Genomic DNA, 18514 nt, shown 5'->3' with positions numbered 1-18514 from the left:
ATACATGGGTAAGAAGATTATAATATACGGTCATGGTGCTTGAAAGAAAAACATAACAGCACAACTCACTAAAAAGGGGCATGTTATATTGAGTCAATAGTATCACAGATACATGCACAACTGACTGTAATTATGAAGTGGAAACAAGCATAGTTTACACACGTTTATATTTATTTTTGATTGATTCAAGGTGCAATAAAATTTCCATCAATGTTCAGGTAGTCAGAGAGCTTCTGATTAAAATTATTTACAGTCACAGTTTGATAAAAAACAAACAGACAACAAACAACCCACACCCATTAGCATTAAAAAAAAACAAAAGAAACGAAGGACCAATATGTGAAAACCTCCTGGAATATTTAATATGAAGTAACAATTAGACAGTAACAGACTGAAGAGTCGCCTTCATGGAAGGTAAAGTTCAATAAAGCGTATGCTTCCCACTGCCTGAATCATTCCAGGTCAAAGGGAGAAAATGTCGGACTCTGCAGCTACAACGAAATGTTTTGGTTTCATTTTAATGAACTTAAACTTAAAAACGAGTCAAACAAGTAACTTGTGATGAATTGATCCTGAATGCTATCAGACAGATATTAACTGATTAGATATAAAATGCAAATTCAACCTAAAATCTGGATGTGTCTGACATGTACCTGATAGATATTTAGTGTTATTGATTTCTGTCTTTCCACATTTTCTGTGACAAGACTAATGCTGTTGATCTGGGTTAAGCTGCTTATCCTGGAAGACTGAAAACAACAACGCCAGAATCACAGTTAAGCTGACATTTCAAACAAGCTGAAGTTCAACAGGAGCCTGGTATGAAGTTGTTTATGTTTTCTGTAGATCAAAAAACCAACAACATCAACAAGAAGCACAGCAGAAACAGTCAGACCAATAATCAGTCCAACAGATCCATCCTCTGTGTCTCCTATCTATGGACGCTGTCCTGCTGTTTGCTGAGGATGGTGAAGCAGTTCATCCTCAGCTGTCAGAGTGACATCACTCCTTGTGGAGTGTTGGAGACCGTTGTCCGTTTTCAGATCATTTTTGTCTCTGTGTTCATCAGCACGAGATACAGAATTCAGCTGTTTAGAGTTCTTAGACATTTGAATCTGTGGTTCAGAGTGAGGACAGTGTGATTCCTGAATCTGTTGTTTATATCGTTTGTTGATCAACAAAACAACAGCAACAAAAAGAACTAAAACAAAACCTGACGCTGCTATCACTCCAAAATGTCCTCTGCTGTATCCAGGCTCACCATGTCCTCCTGTCTGACCTGCAGGTGAGAAACAGGTGTGAGGTGTCAGCTGTCAGGTAGGTGATGAGTGAAGAACAGAACAGAATCCATTTCCTCTTCAAACTGCTGTCAGACATTATCTACTGCACTCTGATCACATCACTCAGACCAGGGGCCCGTTCTTCGTACCTCGCTTACTACATCCAAGATCAAATCATCGCGCTAACTTTGAGCTCGCTAATCCGGTTCTCCGAACACACCTGTTGTTGACGATTAGTATAGCTGGATGAAGTAATCTGAGATCACTGGGTGGCTTAAAAGGGGCTACGCATCGATAGTAGAAACATTGATCGGCAACCCTGTGATTGGTCGGCGAAGATGTCGAAGGAGCGCGCTCAGTATTTCACGGCAGCAGAGCAAGAACTCTTGATTGAGGGATATCAGGAGTTTCAGAGTTTAATTAAAACGCAAGGGAACACTGCAAAGGCTGCAAAAGCAAGGAGAGAGGGCTGGCAGAAAGTTGCTGACAAATTAAACTCGTAAGTAATTTATTATATTATATTACAGTATATCCTCTTTCACATTAGAGCCACAACAGGACCCACTAGAACATGGGGACAAGTAAAAGTGAAATATAAGAATATTCCACAGAATGGTAATATTTATCACTTATATTGCTTTTAGTCTATGACAAGAGACCCTGAAATAATCTGTTTGTTTGTTTATAACAGCAACCAAGAAAAGGGCAGAGCAAATAAAGACAGGTGGTGGTCCTGCACCCCTCGTCACACCCGGCAGAGGAGCTGGCCCTAGGGTTGAATGCCACCAGACCCATTGTTGAGGGCATCCCTGGGGGCAGCTCTTCCTTAGACCAGCAGCCGGGGTGCAGTAGCAGCACCTTCATAACTGGTGCTATTTGTACAATGTAAAATATTTGGTTGTTGCCTTGATTAAAATGCTTTTTGTACTGTGACATTTATTGACATTGTGGGGTTTTTTTGTGTAGTTTTACATAACACTCCATCACTTCTACCTGTTCCCATGCAAGGGGTGACTGAAGCATGCACAGTAAGTTGGGAGATATATATATATCTATATATCTATAGAGAGAGTGTGAGAGAGAGGAAGAAAGTAAATAATACCCTCACGGGAGAATCGATATCTCTCTATGAGCACACTGTCGCGCTGAGCTAAAGGATCCTGTCTATCCCGCAATATACGCTAAATTCTGTAAACTCTCCTTATCAATCTTGCACCTTCCTTGCTCGCGTACAAACGGACAGGACATGGCTGCGACAGACTTCCCAAATCCACCTTCGCTTTTATACCCGTGGTCTGTCATCTTGATTGCACGTAGTAATTTACTATTACTACTCTAAAATATGAATTACATCTGACATAATCAAATACATGTAATAGAATGATTAATAGTACATTTCCGTTTTTTTAGGAAATGACCTGTATGTATCTGTATGAAATCAATAAAAGAATCAAATGCTGCATTATATTTAGTTACATTGATGATATTTATTTATGGTAAAACAGTGGTGAAATATCGCTCTTGCTTTCGTATAACTGCAGCGGACATACCTGAGTGGCCGCGATCTAATCCTGTTTACATAAAGTAAACCTGCTCCCGAGCAGGTTTACGCTTACGGATCTGTTGCTATGACAGCAAGTCCCAGATGAGCTTCGGAGAACCGAACGATCCAAGATCACGCGAAATCGTCAACATTCAAATCCGGCTAACTTACTTAGCGAGGTACGAAGAACGGGCCCCAGCTGCTTTCTACAAAGTCTCATCAACAACATCTTTAGAAACAAACATCAACAACCAGGAAGCAGCTTCACCTCTGATCACACACACACTCAACTCTACTCACTCACCTGGAGGATCAACTCTGAGGTAGATGATGCTGACAGGCTTGTCATCTAAAATTGCTCTCTTCCTGCGCTTTGCTCCTCCCTGGACGACACGACACTCATATGTTCCAGTATCATTAGTCGTCACATCCTTCAGAATCAAAGACGCGTCTCCATCCTTCATCTGTCTGTCCCGCAGATCCACCCGGTTCTTAAATGATGGATGCTGTTGATCTGGGTTAAGCTGCTTATCCCGGAACAGGAGCACATATTTCTCTCCCAGGTCAGCTCTGCTCCACTCTATAACTATGATAATGTTGTTATTTGGAGCTCGACATGGCAGAGTGACGTTTTTCTGTCCAGACTCAGCTGGAATGATTTTCTGATCTGAAAGAGGACAAAAAGAAAAAAAAACAAAGCAGAGCAGAGAGGTTAAAGGTCATAGTACAAGGTATAACTGTTCACTTCTACAGCAGCAAATCAGAGTGAAGGTCACTTGTATCAAACCTCTTTTTTCACTGTTCTAAAGTCAGGCTGTCTCACTTTGTTACCTACCTACAATAAATAAGGAGCTAATTTTGAACTGTAATAAGTGTTTGGTGCACAGGAGTTTTCAGAAATGCTTTAAGCATGAGATCTTTCCAGAAAGACTCCACATTTCCTGCAGCTTCACAGAACAGAAACATGTCCTGATAATAAGTGAACATAATGTGTGAGAGAAAGCAGCCTCTCATTATAAGACACTGTGAGTCTCTGCATGCTGCCTTTATGGAGCTACAGCTGTTTGTATACACTGAACAAAAAGCTTTGTAGCTGTATACTGACTCCTGACACTACAACACATCACACTGACACACACATAAACCCTCATTTATGCGTTTGTCTGCTTAAACATTTTTGTTTGGACAGCAGGAAGAGACGGGTTTTCACCCAGATGCCCTCCTGTACAGTCCTCCAAAGTCTTGACTTTGCATTACTGTAACTGGATGACACAATAATCTGTGACTGCAGAGACACATTATTCTTCACACTTGATTTCATTTCAGCTCTTTTTATCGTAGATCTGCTCTCTTCTCTGTGGCTGGCTGACGAACCAACAACAACACAAGCAACAACGACCCACAGACCGGTTGTACCACATACTTTGTACACTGACTCTGTTATAATGCAGAAAGACAGTCCCTGAACAGTGGATGCACCACATCTGGTGGACTGTAAACTCCTCTTTAAACTTATTCTTCTCAGTGGAGTCTGTGTGACGTTAACACAGACTCCACCCAACCTCATGCTGCATTAGGCAGAGGTACAGGTCACAGCAGTAGCTGTAGCTGCTACCTAGAGTGGCACCTACAGATGCCACTATGATTTGCTGCAATGCTATGTGGAGGTGATGCCACAATCTGCTGAGCAGAAAGTCGTGCTCTGTTTTTAAGCGTTTTTCAGGAAACTGCTGTTAGGATTTTTTTTTAAATTTCTCTTTTTTTTTTCCAACAAAATCAGAATGTCAACACTGAGGTTAATTTTAAAAATGCCTTGTGCCCCTCACAACTTAAGAAGCAAGCCAGTGCACTCATTCATTAACCTACTGATCTGTTTCCCTGATGGTGAACAATTTTGAAAATTTACATAAATGTAAATCAGCAGGAAATATCTCTGCTTTGCCTGCATTGTTTTGTTTTTTATGTATATCTTCCATTTTTCAGTAAGATGCAGCCTCTCAATTTAAACCTATTCTATACCCATGTGTGTACAAATTCCTGCGTGCTATGTCTATTTATTCAAGAAAGAACAAAACCTGATCAACTAAACAAGTTTGTTCTTTAAAGTTTCAGTTTGTCTTAAGTTCTCCTGCAATAAATACATTTTAGTTGAGACTAAGAAACATGCAAATTACATTGAATCTAATTGTTCTACTCTTACTTGAAAAGTAAACTAAGGTTGACTGAATAATGTTCTATTATCAAAACTGCCTTTTTGCACTGTGCAATGTTATCTGCAATAGCAATGGTTACATGGCATAATTTCCTTTGGGATCAATAAAGTTTTGGATTCAGAACAACTATTTAATAGGTTAAAGTAACATAATGTTTTTACAGTGTTTAATCTGAGAGGTTTACTATAAAGCCACTTCAACACAGTCAGGGTTTCTTCGTCAAACCTAAAACTCTAGTCAGAGACAATCAGTACCATGACAGTGATTATCAGCTTCCTTTGTTAACCCTTTCTGCTTCAGCCTCAGTGTGTGCTCAAAAAACGTTTCTGGTTCACATGCTTTACTCTTTTTTTTCGTAACGTAGAACTATGACTAGGGATGGGTACCGGTGTCCGGTGCCATGATGGCACCGGTGCTGACATAAACGGTAGTAACCAGACCGAAAAGCAGCGCACATTTCGGTGCTTTATTTCGGTGCTTTTTTTTTTCCTGAGCCAATTCTAGCCAATCATTTTACGTTTCCGAGGATAGTAGGCGGGGCCAGGTACGTACGTTCTTTCAGAGCAGAGCTACAGATTAAAAATGCCCAAGGCGAAGCGGTCAAAAGTCTGGCTGTACTTCACAGCAAAAGGTGCAAACTCAGCAGCCTGCAACAAGTGCTTTAATCTGATACTGTGATACTGTCAAAGGAGGTAACACCTCAAATCTGATGAAACACCTGGCGATGCATAGCGTTTTTTTTTAAAGCCGAGAAATTTGCCGTGTTTGATAGCTTGCTGCGAGACCTCACACCGTGCACATCTACTGCGGGTGTGGTGCCTGTTAGCGGACCTGGAGTTAGCAACATCCCCCCCAAAAGAGTAGAGTCCTGGCCCCTAGCCCTGTCAGCGTAGCAGAAATGATGAGGATGATGATGGCAGCAGCAGCCGTTCTTCTCTGCGTGAGTAGCTTCATGTTGTTCTTGTGTAATTAACGTTGAGTACGCTAACCACATTATTACATTAATGCATGTAAGGTGAACTAGCAAACACCGTCGTAGTTACATGTGGCTGTCTTCTTGTTTGATGGCAGATGCTCCCTTCACCCTGGCCAAAAAGGCTAAAATGACCAAAGAAAGAGTGGAAAACAGCTAAACATGAGAGATTTTTGGACAAACCCATATGTAAAAGATATATAAAAATCTTATAAAGTTTGTATCTGTCTTGTGTGAAACTTGTATGAAAAGCATACAAGAGTGAAAACAGATATAAGATCCCTTGAAAAATTATATAAATGAAACTTGTATGTTTTGGATACTTACTAAAACAATATATGAAAGTAATGAGAAAGTGGCCACTTTCATGAGTGAATCATATAAGCCTTAAATGATTCACTATATGAAGTAGGCCACATGTTATCTAAGTCTTGTATAAGTTTTACTATTTCTTTTCCATATGGGAAGTTTGTGTTTTTTCCATTGTTTAAGCACTACTTCCAGTCAAGAGTGATACCATATATGCCCTATAGCTGCAGAAAAGGCTAACATTGTTATCTTTTTACAAAAAAAACAGCTAAACATGAGAGGTTTTTGGACAAAGTTTGTGTTCTCCATTCTTTAAGCACCGGTTTGAGCACCGTTTAAGCACCGGCACCGTTTCAAAAGTACCGGTTTGGCACCGGTATCGGATAAAACCTAAACGATACCCATCCCTAACTATGACCACTGTCGACGAGCTAGTCTTTTATTAATTTTAAGATTTTATTATTTATTTTGACCAGGCCTTTGCTGTTACTACTCCTAAATTGTGGCACAAACTGTCCCTTCACATCAGGACCTCCCCAACATTGGACACTTTCAAAACCCTGCTGAAACCAGTTTTTTTTTTTTTCCTTGGCTTTAAAATCAGAATGAGTTTGTAAGACTTTTATTTTCTTAATCAAATCTTCTAATTTTATCATTCTTTTTCTTAACTTTTATTATGTCTTCTGCTGTTTTTATTTCTTATGAATATCTTAATTGTACAGCACCTTGGCCAACAGTTGTTGTTTTTAATGCGCTATATAAAGTTTGACTTTAACCATAACTCACTCCAATCACAGACATTGTCAGAAGAACAGATGATACAATTCTATAAAGAATAATACAATAAAAAGCATTATTATTATTGCTACTGTTTGGCTCTTTTAAGGATATTGTTGAGGTAAACATTAATTAATATTCCTTCAGCAGATAATCAGCGTCATACGGAGAGCTTATGGTAAAGAAAGTAATCAGAGAAAACGGAGTTGTTTTCACCTGGTTTCCATGACGATTAAAACCTTATAACACTAAAAACTGACTTTCAGCTCAAGTTAACTTGTTAACTTGCTTAATTTTTCTTAATAAGCACATCCCTATCTACAAAACATACTGTAGATTGTGAGTGTGAAACAGATTCTCAGTGCTGACTTGTGATATAATCCCATTTACACCTACAGGCCAGTGGACACTCTTTCAATGATGAGGATGTACACATCCTGGACAGGGAGGAACACTGGTTTGAGCGCGGAGTCAAGGAGGCCATTTACGTGAAAAGGGAAAGACCATCTCTGAGTCGAGGAGGGGGCCTAAGGATACATCTGTCACCATCTTACAATGCTGTGATTGCAGCCATTCCCCAACTCTCTGTGAATGGGACTCATGGCCATTGGTTAATTCTTAATGATTAGTGGCTGTGACAATTTGTATTATAATTTTTTTATTAAACTGATCTTACAGCCCATTGTTCCTTCAGTGGGCTGGTTTCAGTTATTGCACAAATGTACTGTTTATAAGATTTGGGGAAACCTGCAGTCAGCTGAGACTGAAGAAGTCGCTTGGATGAGTGACGAAACGTTTCTCCCACTGAAAACTTTTTGGGACTGCAACGTTGTACTTAAACTGTTGGGTGGTTTTGCTACCATTGATAGTTAAGGATGAATAACTAGCAGAATAACAGACTATGCCACAGGGCGACAAACTATCATGGGGTGTTAATGGGTGGGGACTCCGCCTTAGCTCGGGAGCAAAACAAATTGTGTTCTCCCTTCTTTTCCGACAACTGCTAATTAACAGTAGTTAGCTCAGGGGCTGCTTCCACCGCAGACTTAACATTAGCATTACAAATTTTAAACTTTCACTAATGTTTACGAGCACTGCCGCCATCTTGGATTGTGAACTCGGGCTTCTTTCACTTTCTAAAGCTGAACGTGATTTCGCACAGAAAAATAAACACGCTTACAAACCATCATTCCTTCTGTTTATCTCTGTGGGGATTTCTTTTAGTTTCCAAAAGTTAAATCTCACCTGCTGAGACAAACATGAAGACGCCGACCAACAGTGAAACGGAGCAAAGCGGAGCAAATGTTCGAGGAGCCATTTCCGTATTTAGCTTCCAAGCTAACACGGAAAGGTGGGTTCTCCAGGTGATGAAGTCATGTGACTTACGTCATTTTAAGTCACATGACTCAGGTACGACCCAATAAACAGTACAAGCGCTAAGACCCAAGTTACACAGTGGGCCACTAACGACCAGCTAACCACGGATCATGAGGCAAAAATCCCCATAAGTTGTGAGGAGCTCCTGCAGGTTGATGGCAGTAACGGGGGAAATGGCTGCTACAGTGGGAGCCACACTGGCTGTTCAGCGACCCCGTGGCAATCACCTGTTGCTAGGGAAAAATTCCCTAGTAACAATTTTCCTACAGGATTACAAAATTCTCCCAGTAATTATTTTGGTTGCTAGCATACTGCTGCAGCTGTATTTGAACGTACGTAATGGATTTGTGGACAAACACCGTTTCTCTGTAACGAACATGAAACATGACAGGAGGAGAAAATAGAGTTTCCTACAAGTTGGACTTACTTTAACAGATTGGGTGTAGCGCTGAGGCACAACATTTACCTTGAAGGCAAACCGTGTTAATCCTTTGCTTTGTGGGTCACTTTTTTATAATTTAAGGATTGGGATTTGTGTTATTGTGTGGGACTGTAGCCCCATCTTTATTTTAATTGGTAATTATATGAAAATGCGTTTCAGGTCACATGACAGAGTAACACCTATCTTACAAATAGTGGAACAAATTAGTTTCTCCAGTGAGTAATTAAGTAACATTACTGCATTACTATCCCCACTAATGGAGATTCTGAAAAGAATAAGCAGAAGAGACTAGATGGATGGATGGGTGGATGGCCTCTTATTGGGCATTTGAAACAGAGCAGCATATTTCTGCCTGTCTCCACAACATGTACTTAGCACACAGTGATATAGTAGCACTAACATCTCCAGGTCTATAAGTTTGCCTGCTGCTTTAAAAAGTAAACTGGAGATTTCCTGCTGACCCACCTTAGCAACTTTAAGTTTCCTGGTAATTAAAAGTTACTAAGAAACTTTGGAACACTGTACTATAATTAACATATGTGATGACCATTAGTGTGGTTTGCAGTTATTTCAGTAATATAATTCAGTAATGTCTGTACTTAAATCTAACAGTGACATTATGAAGGGCAACCATAATAGCATTGTGTGGTTTATGTTTCTCTTTCTTTGTTACCTGGTTTGGGGAGGTGGCTGCTTCCTGTCTGAGCAAAAGGCGTGGCCAAGTGCTGATGACTTTGAAACCACAATGCCTGCTCAGCAGCACCAATCAAGTGCTTGTCATCAAGTGTTTTTATTTTTCTTCTTTTTTAGGTTTAGTTGTGTTTTTTTGTGCTTGTTCTGTATTGGAGTTTGTTTTTGTTTTGTTTTGTTCATTGTGTGGGCAAACCACTATAAAGGTTACCCTGCTGTCTCTTTGTATTTAGGTCAGTGTTTGAGTGAAGTTGCATCTACTTTGTTTAGTTACATTTCTGGAAATTACTTTTCAAGTAGAGTTATATTTAGTTTAACTCTTTCGGCCCACTACTTTGTCTTTCTGAATGCTTTTTGTTTTTGTTTTTTTTGTTTGTTTGTTTTTTTGGGGGGAGGGGGAGTAAAATAAAAAAAAATTTTGAAGACATTTTTCCTGTGTCCTCTGTGCCTCTATGTCACGTTTGATTTTCTCAGTGCACAATGATCAATGTGACTGAAAAGAAACTAAATAGAAATTGATTACACAGCTGGAGAAAATTGGGTGGTGGAAGACTTACATACAAGACAGTCTAAGTTATTTATGTATGTATTTAATTATTTACTTTTGTTGATATTATGATGACAATAGCAGTTGTAATCATTTATACACTTTTTTGTATAAGACATGCAGAGAGAAAGGGTGAGATGGAGGCAGATGTGATGACCTCTAAAGGGAATAGCTGTAAGCTCACTTTTACAGTAATGCAAATACAATTTAAAGGATGATGTTTTGTGGTATTAATGTCACTGAATATAAAGAAAATTATTTGTTTATTTCTCTTTGCCATGAAACGACACCTACTCTTGGAAACCACCTCCAGGTGACAAACCTACTGAACAGCTAGGGCACCCCATTAGTTGCTCAGTGTGTGGAAAAAGAATCAGATTTCCCAATAATTTCATGGTGGGGTTTGGTTTGTGGTCTGGCTACAGAACAAAGGTGCAGCAGCAGGTTCTGGTCTTAGGGTAGGTTGTCACAGATGGCAAGCAATCCAAGCACACCTTCGCTACTTTAGTAGCTGCCAGGGCCAGAGCTGATGCAACCTTTAACTATTTGTCAAATGTACAGACTCAATATCTGGTTTAAAAACACAGGGACTTACATGTAGGGTAAAAATTTCCAGTTTATCAAATCCCACCAAACAGTCCTTACCTTTAAATCTAAGCTCTCTTCTTCCTCTCCCGTCCTCTTTGTTATCTTCTCCATCTCTGAGTGCAGCTAGCTCTGTCTTTTCTCTCCCTGTGAAATACAGCAGCTCGACCTTTAGCTACAAGACACTGTGAGACAAACTTTTTGAAATAATGAGTCTCTTCTGAAAGTATCAGGAGTACAGATATTTGTTTCAAAATGTAAGGAGTAGAAGTAAAAAGTTGTTGAAAAATGAATGCTCAAGTAAAGTACAGATACCTGAAAATTCAAAGTACAGGAACAAAATATTTGTACTTTCTACTTCCTACCTCTGAAAGTAATTGAGTCAAAGCTTAACCACTAAACGCTTTACGTGTTTTTGACATGACATTCATCTGTAACCAGTAAAGTGAAGATTTAATCCTGGTTCAGCTGGACTTACAGATTCATTAACGATCTGTTAATGAATCTGAAGCTCACAGACTTCAGTCGACCTGCTAGATGACCTCTCAAATGTAATTTTAAACACTTACTGTTGTTGTGAGAAATCTCTGAAACCCTCAAACACTCTTCTGATCATCAGTATGGAAATGGAAATATTATCCACTGAGAGCAAATAGAAGAAATAAAGAAAAAAGTGAACAAACAATGATAGTGACCTTGGTTTGGTCAGTGGCTGCACTACAAAGCCACAAACAACAATCAAACTCATACCTCCCTGTCAGCTGTTTTCTATGACACACCTTAGACCAGTTTGACTTCATAGCATCACCTTAGCAACCACATTCCCTGACTTCTTAAGTGATTGGCTCAGAGCCTGTAGATTTGACAAGCAAATACCACAAACATACCTAAAGTAGCAGAGATTTGACAGTGACAGGAAGTGAATTTGTTTTTCAAACACAGGAGTAATGTGCTGACTTTCCCCTCAACTCTGTCCGTGGATTTAGATGAACTTGGTCTAATAGCAGTAGAAATTATGTATGAATGCTATAATCATAAATTAATAATAATAATGATAAAAGTAAACCAGGTTCATTTTTTAATACTAAACATACACAACATAGAAAAGACTTATGTCGAAGGTTCCCTGACCCCTTGTGAAAGCAGAGCAGCAGAAAGTAACAACTTTTTCCTCTTATACCTTCATCTGTACAAAGTCTCATTACAAAGCAGCTGTTTTTTTGTACTACAAATACTACAAATATTTTTCAGTTAAAAACTGAAATTAAACTATTTTTAATAACTCCAAGTCCAAGAATGATGGATTTTAACTTTTAAAGACTCATATGACCATGTGTGATAGCTGGATGCTCAAAACTAGTTTTAATACATGAAAGTGCCAATTTTAGCTTAATTTCATTAACAGTTTGGTCTCTGTTTCCAAGTATTCTGAATACTGACATTTCCTCTAAAAAGATCTGAAGCAATCTATGAAAACAGTTTTGTGGTTGTGGTGAAGTGAGTCACATGAAGTGTGTCACATTTCATTAAGGTCAGATCATGACAGTGATTATCAGCTTTCTTTATTAACTCTTTCAGTTTAACCCCCAGCGTGCGTCATAGTCACATCCCTGTCTACAAATACATTCTGCAGGTTGCCTTTCATGTGTTACTGTTTACACTTAAATAGATTCGATGTTTAAAGGGTTGCAGTGATGTGAAATAATGAGCCTGTTCTGAAAATGTAAGAACTAGAAAGTAAAGATATTTGTTTAAAAATGTAGGAAGTAAAAGTGAAAGGTTGTCAGAAAAAAAAACTACACAAATACAACATAGTGACAAAGTACATGTACATATAAATATGTATAGTGTATGTACTTCATTACTTCCCACCTCTGTGAGTACCTGAGTAAAAACCAGCCAACAGTAAATCAAATGCTTCACACTAACTCCACATGACATTCATCTGTAACCAGTAAAGTGAAGCTTTAATCCTGGTTCAGATGGATTAACATGAACAATCTGTTAATCCTCTAAAGCTCACAGACTTCAGTTATCCTGCCAGATTAGCTAAAAGACTGAAAGACGTCATTTTAAACACTTACTGTTGTTCTGAAGGATCTCTGAAATCTTCAAACATTCTTCTCATCATCAGGATGGAAAAAGTATCCACTGAGAGCAAATAGAAAAATAGGAAAGAAAAAGAAAAGAAAATCTTTGAGGACAGTGACCTTGGTTTGGTCTCTGGCCGCACTAAACAGCTACACACAGCAATCTAACCCGTATTTCCCCGTCAGCTGTTTTACATGACACATCTTAGACCTGTTTGACTTCATAGCATCACTAATACAACCAAATTCCTCGACTTCTCAAGTGACAGGATTTGATGCTCTTTATTTGACAAATACCATAAACATACTTAAAGTAGCCCAAATTTATACACAGCTGAGAGGTTTAAATCTGTGTCCTGATTTTTTCAGCATTTTGATTCCTCATAACGGAACGTCCATGATAAAGCCACATAAACATTTCAGGGCTGAAAATGGAATTTGAGCTGAAACCAAATCAACTCCAAGTGCATGATGGGATATATCATGTTTAAAGAAATTTTACTAATTTAATATCTATGACAAAGACAAACAGAAACACACCCTGTGTGATCTTATGTCTGATAATTCATAGGTGAAAACTTGAAAAAGTGCATTTTGGGAAAATTATGAAGACTCATATCATCATGTGAGGTAGCTGGCTGCTCAAAACTAGTTATAATACATGAAAAGTCCCATTTTGACCTTAATTCACTAACATTTCGGTCTCTGTTTCCAATGATTCTCAGCATTGACATTTCCTCTAAAAGGATCTGAAGGAATCTCTAAAAACAGTTTTGTGTTTGTGGTGAAGTGAGTCACATAAAGAGTGTCACATTTCATAAAGGCCTGCTTTTGTTATATTGTGGTCAGATGGGTTCACCAGTCAGTGTTTGTTGTTGGGACAGCTGAAATCTGGGTGTGTCGTTTCATATCATGTCAAATGTCCTGCTGTAAAACTACCTTCATCAAGGACTAAATGGTTGAGTGAAAATTAATCAGCAGCTACTCTGATTATGTGAAGATTTTATTCTTTTCCTCTTTATTCTTCTTCCACTGAAACATGTCAGCACGATCAGTAAAAGGCAGCAAAACAAATGTGGTAAAACTCAGCAGGAGAGAAGAGAGGAGGAACAAAGTGTGACCAGGAGGGACCAGGTCAGTCTGTTTCTCTGAGCTGGCACTGAGTGAAAAACAGTTTATAGTCAAACAGTAAAAACCTTGAACTAAATACTGAAAATTGAATCTAAGGAGCTTGGAAAGAAAAGCGTCTGGACTTCTTTAAGTTGCTTGAAGACGTTTCACCTCTCATCTGAAAAACTTCTTCAGTTCTAAGGTCAAATGGTGGAGAGTCCCAGATTTAAGCTCTGTGGGAGTGTCTCCCCAAGACAAACGTCTTGAAGCAACTTAAAGAAGTCCAGACGCTTTTCTTTCCAAGCTCCTTAGACTACGATGACCTGGATGACTGAGAACCTTCACAGACATATTGGAAATGAAGAAAATAAGCAAAAACATAGTAAAGGTTGTGAAAAGTAAGGCTATTGAGTGAGCTTCAGCGCCCCCTGGTGGATGAGCAAATATGGCAAATATGTGTGCTTAATTAAAGAAATAAACAAACAGATAAGTGTTTCACTCTCCGATACTCTCTGTGGGGCAGCACGGTGGTTATCACTGATGGTGGAACTGAACCATCAATTCCTTCAAATAGTATTAAATTATTTATTACATGTGCACATTATCATGTTTTTACAGTGACTGATCTGAGGGGTGTGCTATGGAGCTAGTCCAACATGACCAGGTTTACTTTGTCGCAGGTGATGATCAAACATAAAAGCCCAGTTTCAGACAACAGCTACTGACAGTGATGATCAGCCTTCAGCTTTAGCCTCTGTGTGTGCTCTGACATAAAAGTGACCATTTGACATGGTTCACTTTTCTTTCTCAGAAAATCAATGAAAACACAGCATAACCAATCAAAGTTATTGTTGACAGAAAGAGCTAATAAGGCTATTCAAAGAACATCAATATAATAATAAAATTCAACATCATCAGTGTTATCATAATTTACACTACTATTGTGTATATATTACCTCAGTGTATTGACCAATATCTGCATTTTTTCTATTTTAAGTTTCGTTTTTGCTTTTTTTAATGTCAAGCCCAGAGTTTGTAAACAGTTTTTATCCTTGTTGGAAAAATTATTTCATCTGTTCAACACTGTTGCTGCAAAAAACAACAAAAAACCCAGCAACTGTGAAGAAAAGCTTGAATTGTGTATATACATATTTTTACGCTTAATGTGTGTTCATCATAAGTTACCATGATGTTACCATACCAAAGGGACCTTTTACCACTTTAAGCATGACTTAGCTAACCCTTAAATCTAGCGACACAGTTACACTCTTCTATACAACGGTAGCAATATTGTCACTTTCATCTGAGATGGAAAGTTACAAATTTCTACTTTTTCTTATTTCTACTTCAAGTTAGACTTCAGTTTTACAGAGTCAGCTCCACCAACACCAGCCTCAGTCTAAGATGCAGCGGTGTGCATGAAAAGTAGGAAACCTTTAATCTTACACTTAGACTGTTGTGGAATTGTGCTAACATCGCGCTGTACTGGTAGTTATTGATAACTGGCAGATTGGTGACCTGTCCAGGGTGTAACCAGCCTTGCTGGGACAGGCTCCAGACTATCCCAGCTAATATAGCATGGACATTCATGGCCTCCACCAAACAAGGTTCAAGGCCATGGTTGGATTTTTTGGTGTTATCAGTGAGTCAATACTGACACCATGGGGTCAAAGGGAAGCATTACATTGGATAATTTTCCACACAAACTTTAGAAAACTGATTTATATTAGAACAGAAAGCTAAAAAGAAAATCACACCATCTGTTGTAATACATCATTACATGTCATTTTAAAGTTTTCAGTTTGTCAAATGCCCTCGAGCACATTTAACCATTAAGTAGTTACGATGGCTCCCTCTCTTTTCCCTTCCTGGTAAAGCAGCTTGCTCCTCTTCAGCTAGTTAGATGCTGCATCCTGCAGGAAGCACTGGGGAGACTGCACTTGCACTTGTTCCTGTGCACTTGCCTCACAAATACAAATGCTATAAATGATACAGCTGAATCAAAGGTATTGAGCCTATTTTGAAAATGTCAGTACAAAGACAGGAAGTGGTCAAATGCTTTTCCACAGCTGTCACAATTCATGAGTTTGAGGTTTATCAGATGCCAAAACCCTTCAGCTCTGTAATAATAAAACTGTTGTGGGTTTTTTGGATGTAGCTGCTGCTGGTTGGTTTCAAGGTGAGAAAAATTCTCTGGCATCAAACAGACACGTTTACTGCACTGAAGCTGTTATAACCACTGCATGATCCTGCTATTTTTAGTCTGCAGCTGCTGTTTGATGTTCGCTGTGCACTAAAGACAGGTGGGTGTCGGTTAGCCACAACAAAACAGCAACAAATCAAATTTTCCACAGGACATATTTTAAAAACCCAGAGACCCACGTGAGAAACACAACTGACACCGAAATTTTATTGATGCTACAGAAATATGACAAAAATATATATATATAGAAAAAAGTTTATATTGTTGATTTTGCACTAAAAGGCATTTTTTTTTAGCTCAGAAGCATGAGTCATTTTAACTAGAAAAAAGACATAAAAATCTCTGCGACGTGCGGATGTCCTCTGGTCTGAGGTGCTGAGACCAGCAGCTGGATGTCAGTGGTTGGACTGGTGGACTACTTCAGTGAAGAGTAGACGACGTCTGGCTCTGGTTTAAAGTCTGAACACAAACACACACAGTTCAAACAACAATATTTCCAACAAATGTTCTTAATACGAGTGTAGTTTGGAACAGTGGGGTGTAAAATAGAAATAGTTCCTCTTTTGCATGAAAGAAAACATTTTCCTTTCCAAGCGAGAAGACATTTTGATGTACTGGCTTTAGTCAGGATGTGGTTAGCTCGGCTCTGTCAAAAGCTGGAGATTGAGATCAGCTGTACATCCGGTCGTATCGGTCTGCTGTCTGATTGTCCATAACTGACACTTCCTGTTCTCACTGCTGAACAGACTGCAGGTGGATCACTTTCTCCACAATATAACACAGAGAAATTACTGCAGTTATAACAACAACAGTACTTTTACATTACCACACTACACATTACAGTTTATGCAGCTGTATGAGATAAATTATAACTTTTTTAAATAACAGCAGGTTTTCGGAATTTCTTTTTTTTTCTTCACTATTGCAAAACAGGATTTGACGTCAGAGTTGGAAGATGTTTCTATGTAAAAGTAGGTGGATATCTTTTGATCATCCTTTGATACAGACGGGCACATTTTACCACAAACCAAACCTACAACCCGAAAAGGTCCTCACGACATGAACAGCACCATGAACATGACATGCTGCAGTGAGAGTTTTCATCAGTGTCAGACAACAGTTAATGGGAATAACAGGAAGCAGCTGCTGTGGTTTTAACAACAGAATTTTAAAGAGGTCACAGTTGTTAGCAGGATTGGAAAGAACAATTTATTATCATTTTGAAAATCATAAAGAGACAGACTGTACAGAGCACACACACATCTGAGCCCAACCTGATTTATTGCTTAATTGTGTCACTGAAAGATGGTCTGTGGGCTCCATATAAAGTGTACCTGTGGCTAAATCTGCAACACCAGGCCAAAGGTGGTTGAAAGAAAATGATGCTAAACTGTATTTGAACCAAACAACACTGAGATATACAGTAACATTCATCCAGGGACCTAAACCAGGTTATTATGACTCGGCAACATTAGCTGTGAGAAGTAACTGGATTAAACGCTGACTGGAACAGAACAACTCCTCTAGCAGGATTTTCACGCTCCCAGCAGCTCCTGAAAAATAACCAAAGCAACAATTTACCTTTGTTTTGTGTGACTGGCTGCTGGCGATGTGATATTTGGACGTATGTGATGTCAGTGTTGATGTCATTTCCCATGGTTGCCTCGTGTTCAGCTGCAGTGAATTTTAAATGAAAAAAAAAATGACTAAAACTCTGAAAGAACATTTAATCTAAGAAAGCTGTTTAAAAGAAAAGGAAAAAGAAAAAAACCAACTAACAAAAACACTAAAATTTAGAAGTCTGAGTCTCACCTTCAGGTTTCCTGTGAACACATCGTCTCACCAGCAGAACCAGTAACACCAGTAGAACCACAACACAGACTGATCCAACACATGATAACACAGAGAGAACAGGAGGAGAGAGTGATGGAAGAAGAGTGATGGAAGTGGAATCAGGAGGGGGTGTAGATGTAGGTGGAGGTGTGGATGTAGGTGGAGGTGTGGATGTAGGTGGAGGTGTGGTGGTGTGTTCCCCTAAAATAAAGCAAACACAGTCATTAAGTTGTCGTCACATTGTGAATGTTGAAAGCTGCAGAAACACAGACAGGTGAGTGTGTCACCTGTGACAGTGATCCAGCTGGATGGAGACTCTCCATGACCGCTGATGTCACACTTGTAGAGGCCTTCATCAGACCTGGAAACATGCTGGATGGTCATGTGACCTGTAGGCTGCTTCCTGATGAGGGAGCCATCTTTATAGAAAGCAGCTGGGAGGTTGGAGGGAGTGGTCTTTGTTTTACAGAGCAGAGTGACGTCATCTCCCTCCATCACAGGGAGGACAGGACTCTGCAGGATCACTGATCCACCTCAACACA

At 39.1% G+C, this 18514-nt stretch overlaps 1 protein-coding gene across 2 annotated transcripts; it reads right to left on the bottom strand.

Annotated features, from left to right (window-relative positions):
- Positions 1-65: 65 nt before the first annotated feature.
- LOC116334342 lies at positions 66-12968 on the bottom strand. Of its 2 annotated transcripts, XR_005611158.1 has the most exons (5): positions 12821-12968; positions 11306-11378; positions 10797-10883; positions 3128-3490; positions 66-1279 (listed from the first exon to the last, which is right to left on the bottom strand). XR_005611158.1 is itself a non-coding variant. In XM_039608058.1 (3 exons), exons 1-3 carry the CDS (start codon positions 8411-8413, stop codon positions 936-938), a joined length of 780 nt encoding a protein of 259 aa, XP_039463992.1. In that variant the 5' UTR covers positions 8414-9994; the 3' UTR covers positions 66-935. The 2 variants fall into 2 exon arrangements, 1 of the variants encoding a protein (XP_039463992.1); XM_039608058.1 differs by lacking the exons at positions 10797-10883; positions 11306-11378; positions 12821-12968 and adding an exon at positions 8341-9994.
- Positions 12969-18514: the final 5546 nt, after the last annotated feature.

This window comes from Oreochromis aureus, linkage group 3 (genome assembly GCF_013358895.1).
Source record: "Oreochromis aureus strain Israel breed Guangdong linkage group 3, ZZ_aureus, whole genome shotgun sequence".
Classification (NCBI taxonomy): domain Eukaryota; kingdom Metazoa; phylum Chordata; class Actinopteri; order Cichliformes; family Cichlidae; genus Oreochromis; species Oreochromis aureus.
The sequence above is the reverse complement of the archived record's forward strand: the minus strand, read 5'-3'. Positions and strand labels throughout refer to the sequence as shown.

Bases quoted from the DNA above. Each gene is read 5' to 3' on its own strand.
- LOC116334342 (XM_039608058.1), bottom strand. From the start codon at position 8,413: ATGGCTCCTCGAACATTTGCTCCGCTTTGCTCCGTTTCACTGTTGGTC. The intron at 3,491-8,340 runs GTGAGATTTAAC...GTCCTCTTTCAG, and splicing joins CTTCATGTTTGTCTCAGCAG to ATCAGAAAATCATTCCAGCT. The intron at 1,280-3,127 runs GTGAGTGAGTAG...TCTCACCTGCAG, and splicing joins CCTCAGAGTTGATCCTCCAG to GTCAGACAGGAGGACATGGT.